Consider the following 12,629-nt stretch of genomic DNA (forward strand, 5'->3'; position numbering starts at 1 on the left):
TGTTCTTTCGCTCTTCGCAATAAATCTTGCTGCTGCTCACTCTTTGGGTCCACACTACTTTTATGAGCTATAACACTCACTGCAAAGGTCTGCAACTTCACTCCTGAAGCCAGCAAGACCACAAACCCACCAGGAGGAATGAACAACTCCAGACACGCCACCTTTAAGAGCTATAACACTCATTGCGAAGGTCTGCGGCTTCACTTCTGAAGTCAGCAAGACCATGAACCCACCAGAAGGAAGAAACTCTGGACACATCTGAACATCTGAAGGAACAAACTCTGGACACAACATCTTTAAGAACTGTAGCACTCACCACGAGGGTCCGTGGCTTCATTCTTGAAGACAGCGAGACCAAGTACCCACTGGAAGGAATCAATTCCAGACACAAAAGCATACTAATAACACGAGGCCTTCAAACACTGCTCTCCCTGAAAGTGATGACTCTTAACTATCCTCACCAACTTTGCCCTGCCCCCTACCATCAATCTAGTAGGAGTAGTCTTCATAACTACAGCCTCATTCTCTTGATCTAATCATACCATCATGCTTATAAGGCTTAATATACTAATCGCAGCCCTTTACTCTCTGTATATGCTAATTATTACACAACGATGTGTATTCACATATCATATTAACACTATCAAAACATCTTTTACTCGAGAAAAAACCCTAATACTTATACATCTTCTAACCCTCTTTCTACTATTACTAAACCCTAAGGTCATTTTGGGGTTTATATATTGTAGCTATAGTTTAATTAAAACATTAGTTTGTGGATCTAACAATTGAAGTCTATAACTTCTTATCTACCACTTATCTGCTTTTGCTAGTCCTAAACCCACAGCTATTTCCTTTACAACAGGCATAAATTATTTCTTCAGAGAAGTTCAATTTTCACGGCTATTCTGAATAAAACACATGGCTAATATAGCAGAGGACTTATTTAATAAAATCTCTAATAACAAACACGTCCCTCACCATTTACCTTCAGCCAAAAATTATAGCAAATGGCTATGAAATAAAGAAGGAACACAACATTTCAAACTATTGACAGTTTGTTATTCTGAATTTAACACGCAAAGACCTAAATCTTTCTCTACTCACAAAATATGTTATTTCATTCCACTATTTCTGACACTGACAGACCAGAAAAGGCAACAAAGCCTTTCAAAGTATTTTACTTTACAATGATCTCTTGTAACACTGTACCTCTAGGGATATACTTTATTCAAAAAATACAGGTGAATTTACTTACCTTTTGCAAGCCACTGAAGGACCATACTTACATTGGTTAAGGATTTGCTGACGTCCTTAATATCTATCTGCAGGATATTTCCAATCACTGGGAGAGGAGTGGGCCCAGGAGGGAGTTTTCCTCTCCCAGACCTCTGTCTGCATAGTGAAAGGAGAAGCAAACATGAGAGACAGAGCACAAGGACCACAAAAGGATCCATTGAAGCCTTCTCTTCTTGTTAACCGTGAGCTTGCACTCCAAGCCTTTTATAACACTCCATGCTAATTCAGTGTGTGCCTCTTTGATGGATAAAGTGACCAATCACCTAGGCCCACTATATGCTCCTTCTGAAAGGACTTTGACACACTGATAGAGATAAAAATAAAATGTCCTTTGGTCTTGTTCTCCTTCGTTCCAGTGCCCACTCTGTACATTCTGGTTTCATTGTACTTGGCTGAAGCCTAGGTATTGGTAATAAAAAAAAAATGTTAACCCAAGTGGTTCCAATGCACCATCATAATTGAGAGCACTGAAGTAAACAATCTGATGCAAAAACAATTACTCAAAATTCTGAATTCTTAGATTAATAACCAGTTGGGAATTTATGAGTTTGACGGAAATGGATGTATTCTATGCCTTATATATTTAAAAAGTATGTCAATGCTATATCAAAGATTAGGAGACTTTGTCCTTTATAATGAAATCCTTTATTTAATATAGCCTACTAAAAATGCAGCAGCCTAAACATGAAATAGCTAACATAACTCATATATCTTCAATAACCAAACATATATCAAGTAAATTAGCTTAGCAGATATAAACACCTTTACCATTTAACCCCCTAAAAAAACACGTGAAGGCAGGAATTGTTATTTTTTATTTTTCAAATGGGAAAAGGGAGACCCTGGGAGAACAGGGCGCCTGTTGGTGCCACACAGCTCATAGCTGGCAGAACTGGGATTTGAGCTGAGGTCTTCTGATGCCCATCATGGTGCATTATCTCTTACATCAGAGATGCCTTGAGAACAGAAGTCTCAAATTTGAAAAAAAATTGTTTGCTAAGACTTTGTTTTTAGCTGATCTCAGAGAATTTGGTGCTAAGGGCTTGAGAACCTAAGGCTTCTTGACCTCCTGGTCACCTCCAGACATGGCTGCTTTCTGTTGATTTTGGTCTCTCATTTTCAAAAAAAATGTAGTAATGCAAAGCAAGCATAGGAAATTATGGGCAGAACAAGAGTTGTGAATCTAATAGAGGATGGGAGGTAGGGAAATCACTAAATGGACCCACAGCACAAAACCACCACAATGTACAGACCTTAACAGGAGCTGACATTTGAGTTGAGGGTCTAAATACAACCAGAAAGATACACATTACTAGATCACTAACGACAATACTTATGCAAAGCCATTTTCTTTAAATATATCATCATATTTGTTCTAAATTTCCTAGTGAGGTTATTTCCAGTTCTCTTATTAAGAAAAATTAAGTTATGTTAAGACACAATTGCACAGTGTTTCACTGGTCATTTTTAACAGGGATCCTAACCCCATTTAGAGAGAATTCTCACACATCATATCCCTTTGGAATCTCTCAATTGCCTTTGCTTACAATAAAATTGACCCATCTCAGGAATGAGGCGGCTGAGCCTTGAAGATTCAGTACCGTAGCCAAGAACATGGTGTCAGCTGGTGCTAGAGCTGAGACTAGAATTCATAAGCCCTGCATCTTGAAGGTTTCATTTCAAACAAAACATTCAGTTCAATTGAGTCCACAGATATTTACTGATTGTGTACAATGGCTCAGTATTTTGTGATTCAGTCTAGTAAATGATTTTCAAAATAAACATTAATTTCATTAATAATTACAGCCCAAGTTGACTAGATTGGGGGTCAGAAGAGTTTGGTTTGATAACCTTTAGTACTTGGGTGAGTCCAAGGCCTTGGAGAACCCTTTATACAGGGCAAAGAAAAGCAATAACTTGGTCCCTGACTCACGTAACTCTAAACTCTAACAGAAATATACTACCTTATTTTGGGTAAAATAAGCTCGGTTGCTCTCTTTAGAATAATCATTTCATTCCTTGAGCGCTAGGTGTTCCAGCTCTGCTCCTCCTCTCTTCTGCTAAGTTGGGGCACCTCCCTAGATCTTTCAGTTTATACAATGAAAGAATTATAGATAATTTGAAGACAAAAGGGATCTCCGAGATCAATTATTCTAAACAGGAATTGATTTGTTTTTTTAAAAAATGAGCAATTGTTGACTCAGTGAGACAAAGTATCACAATGCCTCAGTATAAGACTTAGAATCACAGTTTTTCAACTCCCAGTTCAGTGACATATCACATCCCATCTCATAGAATTCACATCTCAGTCCAAATGATCAGGGGAGTATCAACATTAAGCCCTCCGCAGTCACTGGGTAATACAAACCTCAGCTTGACTAGAACGGTGGGTTAGAGTAGGCTTTAGAAAAATGTATTCCTTAACAGCAGTTTGGGGTTTCCAGCAACACTAAGTGGAAAGTACATAATTACCACATGCCTCTTTCCCTGCACCCACACACAGCCTCTCTCACAATCAAGAACTCTCATAGGTTACAATCAACGAACCAACACTGACACATCATCAACCAAAGCTCATAGGTTCTGTGGGGTTCATTCTTTGTGTTGTACATTCTATGGGATTTGACTAATGCATAATGACATGTATCCACCATTGTAGTATCATATAATATAGCTTTACTGCCCTTAAAACCCTCTGTGCTCTACCTGTTCATCCTCTCTTCCTCACGAGCCCTAGCAACAAATAATCTTTGCAGTGTCAGCATAGTTTTGCCTTTTCCAGAATGTCATATGTTTGGAATTATACAGTATATAGCCTTTTAAGATTTAACTTACTAATATGTATAAAATTTCTCCATGTCTTTTCATGGCTTGATAGTTCATTTCTTTTAACACTAAATAACATTTATTGTATAGGTTTACCATGTTGTCTATTCATTTATCTATTGAAGAACATCTTGGTGATTTCTAATTTTTGACAATGATGAATAAAACTGCTATAAACATCCATGTGCAGATTTCTGTGTGGAAATATATTTTCAATTCATTTGGCAAATGTCAAGGAGCACAACTGCTAGATAATATAGTAAACATATTTTAGCTTTATTAGACACTGCTCAACTGTCTCCTGAAGTGTCTGTACCATTTTGCATTTCCACCAGCAATGACTAATAGTTCTCCTTGCTGCACATCCTTGCCAGCATTTGGTTCTATCAGTATTTTGAATTTTAGCCATTGTATAAGTGTGTAATAGTATGTCATTGGGGTTTTAGCTTGCAGGTCCCTAATGACATTTAATGATTAGCACTTTTCGTATATTTATTTGGCATCTGTATGTCTTCTTGTGTGACGTGTCTCTTCAGACCCATTGCCCATTTTTTTAATCAAGGTGTCTGATTTCTAATTTTTGAGTTTTAAAAATTTTGGATAGCCATCATTTATCAGATATATCTTTTGAAAAATATTTATCCCAGTCTGTGTCTTGTCATCTCATTCCCTTGATAGTGTCTTTTGTGGAGTAGAAGTTTTAAATTTTAATAAAGGCCAGCTTAGTTATTCTTTTATTTCATGGATTGTGCCTTCATTGTAGTATTTTAAAAACCATTGCCAGATCAAGGTCATCTTTATTTTCTCCTGCCTTATATTACCAGAGTTTCATAGTTTTGCATTTAATATTTAGATCTATATTTTTAGTTAACTTGCATTAAAGATGTAAGGTCTATTTCCAGATTCATTTTTCTGTATGTGAATCTCCAGTTACTCCATTAGTCTTTGTGGAAAAGACTATTTTTCCCCATTGAGTTGCCTTTGCTTTTTTTTCAAAGATCAGTTGGCTGTATTTCTGATGATCTATTTCAGGCTCTTTACTTATTTGCATGAATCTATTTGACTGTTTTTTCACCAATTGCACACTGTCTTCATTACTGCAGCTTCATAATAAGTCTTGAAGTTGAATCGGGTAAGGTTAATCATTTGATTTTGTTCTTCTTAACATTGGCTGTTCTGGGTTTTTTGGCCCCTCCATATAAACTTTACAATCATACTGTAAATATCCAAAGATAAAAAATAATAAAAATAGAGGCCCCCCATTCCAAGATGGCCAAATAGGAACAGCTCTGGTCTGCAGCTCTCAGGGTGATTGATGCAGAAGATGGGTGATTTTTGCATTTCCAACTGAGGTATCTTGTTCATCTCATTGGGATGAGTTGGACAGTGGGTGTGGCCCATGTAGGGCAAGCCAAAACAGGGTGGGGCATTGCCTCACCCAGAAAGTGAAAGGGGTTGGGGGATTTCCCTTTTCTAGACAAGGGAAGCCGTGAGATACTGTACTGGGAAAATCAGGACACTGCCACCCAAATACTGTGCTTCCCCAATGGTCTTAGCAAATGGCAGATCAGGAGATTCTATACTGTGCCTGGCTCAGCAGGTCCCACACCCATGAAGTCTTGCTCACTGCTAGCACAGCAGTCCAAGTTCGAACTGCGAGGTGGCAGTTTGGCTGGGGGAGGGGCATCCGCCATTGCTGAGGCTTGAGTGAATAAACAATGCAGCCAGGAAGCTCAAGCTGAGTGCAGCCCGCCACAGCTCAAACAGGTCTGCCAGCCTCTGTAGACTCCACCTCTGGGGGCAGGGCATTGCTAAACAAATGGCAGCAGAAACTTCTGCAGACTTAAACGTCCCTGTCTGACAGCTTTGAAGACAGGAGTGGCTCTCCCAGCACAGTGTTTGAGCTCTGAGAACAGACAGACTGCCTCCTCAAGTGGGTCCCAGACCCCCATGTAGCCTAGCTGGGAGACAGCACCTAGTAGGGGCTGACTGACACCTCATACAGCCAGGTGCCCCTCTGAGATGAAGCTTCCAGAGGAAGCATAAGACAGCAATACTTGCTGTTCTACAATATTTGCTGTTCTGCAGCCTCTGCTGGTGATACCCAGGAAAACAGGGACTGGAGTGGACCTCTAGCAAACTCCAACAGACCTGCAGCTGAGGCACCTGACTGTTAAAAGGAAAACTAACAAACAGAAAGAACATCCACACCAAAACCCCATCTGTAGGTCACCATCATCAAAGAACAAAGGTAGATGAAACCACAAAGATGGGGAAAAACCAGAGCAGAAAAGTTGAAAGTTCTAAAAACCAGATGGCCTCTTCTCCTCCAAAGGATCACAGCTCCTTGCCAGCAACGGAACAAAGCTGCACGGAGAATAACTTTGATGAATTGACAGAGGTAGGCTTCAGAAAGTCAGTAATAACAAACTTCTCCAAGCTAAAGGAGGATGTTTGACCCATGGCAAGGAACCTAAAAACCTTGAAAAAAGATTAGATGAATGGCTAACTAGAATAAACAGTGTTGAGAAGACCTTAAATGACCTGATGGAGCTGAAAATTATGGCATGAGAACTATACGATGCATGCACAAACAACAGTAGCTGATTCGATCAACTGGAAGAAAGGGTATTAGTAATTGAAGATGAAATGAATGAAATGAAGCAAGAAGAGAAGTTTAGGGAAAAAAGAGTAAAAAGAAATGAACAAAGCCTCCAAGAAATATAGGACTATGTGAAAAGACCAAATCTACATCTGACTGCTGTACCTGAAAGGGACGGGGAGAATGTAACCAACCTGGAAAACACTCTTCAGGATATTATCCAGGAGAACTTCCCAACCTAGCAAGGCAAGCCAACATTCAAATTCAGGAAATACAGACAACACCACAAAAATACTCCTAAAGAAGAGCAACCACAAGAAACATAAATGTCAGATTCACCAAGGTTGAAATGAAGGAAAAAATGTTAAGGGCAGCCAGAGAGAAAGGTCAGGTTACCCCAAATGGAAGTCCGTCAGACTAACAGTGGATCTCTTGGCAGAAACTCTACAAGCCAAAAGAGAGTGGGGGCCAATATTCAACATTCTAAAAGGAAAGAATTTTCGGCCAGGCACGGTGGCTCACGCTTGTAATCCCAGCACTTTGGGAGGCCAAGGCGGGCAGATCATGAGGTCAGGAGATCGAGACCACGATGAAACTCCGTCTCTACTAAAAATACAAAAAACAAAAATTAGCCGGGTGTGGTGGTGGGTGCCTGTAGTCCCAGCTACTAGGAGAGGCTGAGGCAGGAGAATGGCGTGAACCCAGGAGGCGGAGCTTGCAGTGAGCCAAGATTGTGCCACTGCACTCCAGCCTGGGCGACAGAGCGAGACTCCGTCTCAAAAAAAAAAAAAAATTTTTCAACATAGAATTTCATTACAGACAAGCAAAGGTTGAGATTTTCTCACCACCAGGCCTGCCTTAAAAAGCTCCTGAAGGAAGCACTAAACATGGAAAGGAACAACTGGTACCAGCCACCAAAAACATGCCAAATTGTAAACATCATTGATGTGAGGAAGAAGCTGCATCAACTAACGGGCAAAATAACCAGCTAACATCATAATGACAGGATCAAATTCACATATAACAATATTAAACTTAAATGTAAATGGGCTACAAGGGAATTTACAGATTCAATGCCATCCCCATCAAGCTACCAATGACCTTCTTCACAGAATTGGAAAAAACTACTTTAAAGTTCATATGGAACCAAAAAAGAGCCCGCATGCCAAGTCAATCCTAAGCCAAAAGAACAAAGCTGGAGGCATCATGTTACCTGACTTCAAACTATACTATAATGCTACAGTAACCAAAACAGCATTGTACTGGTACCAAAATAGAGATATAGAACAATGGAACAGAACAGAGACCTCAGAAATAATGCCACATATCTACAACTATCTGATCTTTGACAAACCTGACAAAAACAAGCAATGGGGAAAGGATTCCCTATTTAATAAATGGTGCTGGGAAAACTGGCTAGCCGTATGTAGAAAGCTAAAACTGGATCCCTTCCTTACACCTTATACAAAAATTAATTCGAGATGGATTAAAGACTTACATGTTAGACCTAAAAACCATAAAAACCCTAGAAGAAAACCTAGGCAATACCATTCAGGAAATAGGCATGGGCAAGGACTTTATGTCTAAAACACCAAAAGCAATGGCAACAAAAGCCAAAATTGACAAATGGGATCTAATTAAACTAAAGAGCTTCTGCAAAGCAAAAGAAACTACCATCAGAGTGAACAGGCAACCTACAGAATGGGAGAAAATTTTCACAACCTACTCATCTGACAAAGGGCTAATATCAAGAATCTACAATGAACTCAAACAAATTTACAAGAAAGAAACAAACAAACCCATCAAAAAGTGGGGAAAGGACATGAACAGACACTTCTCAAAAGAAGACATGTATGCAGCCAAAAAACACATGAAAAAATGCTCATCATCACTGGCCATCAGAGAAATGCAAATCAAAACCACAATGAGATACCATCTCACACCAGTTAGAATGGCCATCATTAAAAAGTCAGGAAACAACAGGTGCTGGAAAGGATGTGGAGAAATAGGAACACTCATACACTGTTGGTGGGACTGCAAACTAGTTCAACCATTGTGGAAGTCGGTGTGGTGATTCCTCGGGATCTAGAACTAGAAATACCATTTGACCCAGCCATCCCATTATGGGTATATACCCAAAGGATTATAAATCATGCTGCTATAAAGACACATGCACACGTATGTTTATTGCGGCACTATTCACAATAGCAAAGACTTGGAACCAACCCAAATGTCCAACTATGATAGACTGGATTAAGAAAATGTGGCACATATACACCATGGAATACTATGCAGCCATAAAAAATGATGAGTTCATGTCCTTTCTAGGGACATGGATGAAGCTGGAAAACATCATTCTCAGCAAATTATCGGAAAGCCAAAAAACCAAACACTGCATGTTCTCACTCATAGGTGGGAATTGAACAATGAGAACACATGGACACAGGAAGGGGAACATCACACACTGGGGACTGTTGTGGGGTGGGGGGGGGAGGGATAGCATTAGGAGATATACCTAATGTTAAATGACGAGTTAATGGGTGCAGCACACCAACATGGCACATGTATACATATGTAACAAACCTGCACGTTGTGCACATGTACCCTAAAACTTAAAGTATAATAATAAAAAAAAGTAAATGGGCTAAATGCCCCAATTAAAAGACACAGCCTTGCAAATTGGATAAACACAGAAGCACAAAATAAAGGGATGGAGGAAGATCTACCAAGGAAATAGAAAGCAAAACAAAGCAGGTGTTGCAATGCTAGTCTCTGATAAAACAGACTTTAAACCAATAAAGATCAAAAGTGACAAAGAAGACCATTACATAATGGTAAAGGGATCAATTCAACAAGAAGAGCTAACTATCCTAAATATATATGCACCCAATACAGGAGCACCCAGATTCATAAAGCAAGTCCTTAGAGACCTACAAAAAGGCTTAGACTCCCACACAATAATAATGGGAGAGTTTAACACCCCACTGTCAATATTAGACAGATCAATGAGACAGAAGGTTAACAAGGATATCCAGGAATTGAACTCAGCTCTGCACCGAGTGAACCTAATAGACATCTACAGAACTCTCCACCCTAAATCAACAGAATATACATTCCTCTCAGCACCATATCGCAGTTATTCCAAAATTACCACATAGTTGGAAGTAAAGCAATCCTCAGCAAATGAAAAAGAACAGAAATCACAACAAACTGTCTTTCAGACCACAGTGCAATCAAATTAGAACACAGGATTAAGAAACCCTAAAACTTAAAGTATAATAAAATAAAATAAAACAAAGAAACTCACTCAAAACTGCACAACTGCATGAAAACTGAACAACCTGCTCCTGAATGACTACTGGGTAAATAACAAAATGAAGACAGAAATAAAGGTGTTCTTTGAAACAAATGAGAACAAAGACACAACATACCAGAATCTCTGGGACACATTTAAAGCAGTATGTAGAGGGAAATTTATTGCAATAAATGCCCACAAGGGAAAGCAGGAAAGATCTAAAATCTACAGTCTAACATCACAATTAAAAGAAGGCTAATCAGAAACCCAAAGAATGCAATCGTTTGCCTTTATCTACCTATGACATGAACCCCACTCCCCACTTTGAGTTGTCCCATCTTTCCAGACCAAATGAATGCAAATCTCACATATATTGACTGATGTCTCATGTCTCCCTAAAATGTTTAAAACTAAGCTGCTCCCTGACCAATTTGACCACATGTTATCAGGATCTCCTGAAGTTGTGTCATGGGTGTGTCCTTAATCTTAGCAAAATAAGCTTCCTAAATTGACTGAGACTTGTCTCAGATATTTTGAGTTCACAAACTAAGGTAAGATATGATAAAGGTTAAAAAAATGTATCAACAAAATATCAATGTTAATAAGGAGATAAAAACCTGAAATTAAACCAAAAAGAAATTCTGGAGCTTAAAAGTATGATAACTGAGATTAAAAATTCACTAGATGGATTCGAAAGCAGATTTGAGCAGGCAGAAGAAAGAATCAGAGACCATGAAGATAGATAGGTCAGTGGAAATTTTCAAGCCTAATGAACAGACTGAAAAAAAATTAAAGAAAATTAAATAGAGCCTAAGGGATCTGTGAGACCCCATCAAGCAGACCAAGACGTGCATTATGGAAATCCAAGGATGAAAACAGATAGACAGAATATTTGAAGAAACAATGGCTTAAAACAACCCAAATTTGATGACAGTCATGAAGATAAACATTAAGGAGGCTCAGGAAACTCCAATAAATATATCCTCAGAGACTCACATCAAGACACATTATAACTTAATTATCAAAAGACAATGACAGAGATTCTGAAAGCAACTAGAGACAATTTTCACCACTATATCATTAAGCTTTTTCCAAAGCACTAGAAGGCAAAGAATAATATTTTTTTATTTTTCAAATGGGGAAAGGGAGATCTATCTAGTGTCACATATCTCATTATATGGCAGAACTCAGATTTGAATGGAGATCTTATGATTTGCATTGTGGTACATTATTGCTTATACCACGGCTGCCTCAAGAGCAATTTTAGCAAAACAAAACAAACTCCAAAGTCATTAGTTTCCATGAATGCATACTCTAGTAACTCTGCTCCTTCATCAAAAAAGTCATCACATCAAAGAGAAGGCTATTTCACTCCAAGGAGACAAAGGTCATAGGTGTTCAAGAGAATGGAAAAAATATATGGTTCTCCTCTCTCCATTACTGCAGAAGTAAGACGTGCTCAGAATAACCAATGGAAGAGCCAATCTCAAAGAATTTAGTAGAGAACACTTGAGAAATTATGGCTTCTCCCACTTCTTAGTCACCTCCAGACATAGCTGTATCTGTAATTTTTTTTGCCCTGTCATAGTCAGAAATAATAGAATAAAGTAATGCATACCAAGAAAGGAAGCTGATGGAATAGCAACAAGTGCTTCAGTGGTATATAGGAGGTAGGTATACTATTAAACAGACACACAGTACAGAATGACCACAATGTACAAAACTGAATGGAAAACTACATTTTTGGTTATGAGGATCACCAGGCATATCTTGAAGACATTGTGTGTTCAATTCCAGACCACCACAATAATGCAAATATTTCAATAGAGCAGGACACATGAATTTTTTGGTTTCCCAGTATGTATAAAAGTTATGTTTACACTACACTGTAGGTTAAGTATGCAATAGCATTACATCTAAAAAGTGTGCATAACTTAATTTTAAAATACTTTATGGCTACAAAATGCTAATGATCATTAGAGTCTTCAGCAGGTCATAATCTTGTTGCTAGTGTAGGGTCTTACCTCAGTGTTGATGGCTGCTGACTAATCATGGTAGTGCTTGCTGAATTTTTGAGTGGCTGTAAAAATTTCTTAAAATGAGACAATGATGAAGCTTGCCACATTGACTCTTCCTTTCATGAAAGATTTTTCTATTTCATGTGATGCTGTTTGATAACATTTCACCCACAATAAAACTTCTTCTGAAATTGGAATCAATCCTCTGAAATCCTGCTTCTTCCCCAACAAAATTTATATAATATTTTAAATCCTTTTTTTGTCATTTTAACAATGTTCAACAGTAGTAGATTCACTGTCAAGGAAACAATTTCATTGCTCATCTGTAAGAAGCAACTCCTCATCCAGTAGAGTTTGATCATAAGATTGCAGCAATTTAGTCATATTTTCAAGCTCTATTTCTAATTTTCTTGCTATTTCCACCACATCTGCATGCATTTATTTTTTTTCTTTTTTTTTTTTTTGAGGTGGAGTCTTGTTCTGTCGCTCAGGCTGGAGTGCAGTGGCGCGATCTCGGCTCACTGCAAGCTCCACCTCCTGGGTTCACGCCATTCTCCTGCCTCAGCCTCCCGAGCCGCTGGGACTACAG

At 38.7% G+C, this 12,629-nt stretch overlaps 2 protein-coding genes across 4 annotated transcripts in view; both read right to left on the reverse strand.

The window, feature by feature from the left end:
* The window catches only part of CYP2C19 (cytochrome P450 family 2 subfamily C member 19), a 104,981-nt gene that overhangs the window by 59,998 nt on the left and 32,354 nt on the right, over positions 1-12,629 (reverse strand). For 2 of the 3 annotated variants that reach the window (XM_055255056.2, XM_055255064.2), the window contains exon 1: positions 1,290-1,457. In XM_055255056.2, the coding sequence (XP_055111031.2) occupies positions 1,290-1,457 (168 nt within the window). Of the gene's footprint in view, positions 1-1,289; positions 1,458-12,629 lie in introns of those variants that run through there. The other variant, XM_063629658.1, reaches the window with a different exon arrangement.
* The window catches only part of LOC129462040 (cytochrome P450 2C8-like), a 34,987-nt gene continuing 23,995 nt past the window's right edge, over positions 1,638-12,629 (reverse strand). Inside the window, exon 3 of the mRNA XM_063629694.1 lies at positions 1,638-1,698. Coding sequence (XP_063485764.1) covers positions 1,679-1,698 — 20 coding nt within the window. The 3' untranslated portion in view covers positions 1,638-1,678. The remainder of the gene's footprint in view (positions 1,699-12,629) is intronic.

Source organism: Symphalangus syndactylus, chromosome 2 (genome assembly GCF_028878055.3).
Source record: "Symphalangus syndactylus isolate Jambi chromosome 2, NHGRI_mSymSyn1-v2.1_pri, whole genome shotgun sequence".
Lineage (NCBI taxonomy): Eukaryota > Metazoa > Chordata > Mammalia > Primates > Hylobatidae > Symphalangus > Symphalangus syndactylus.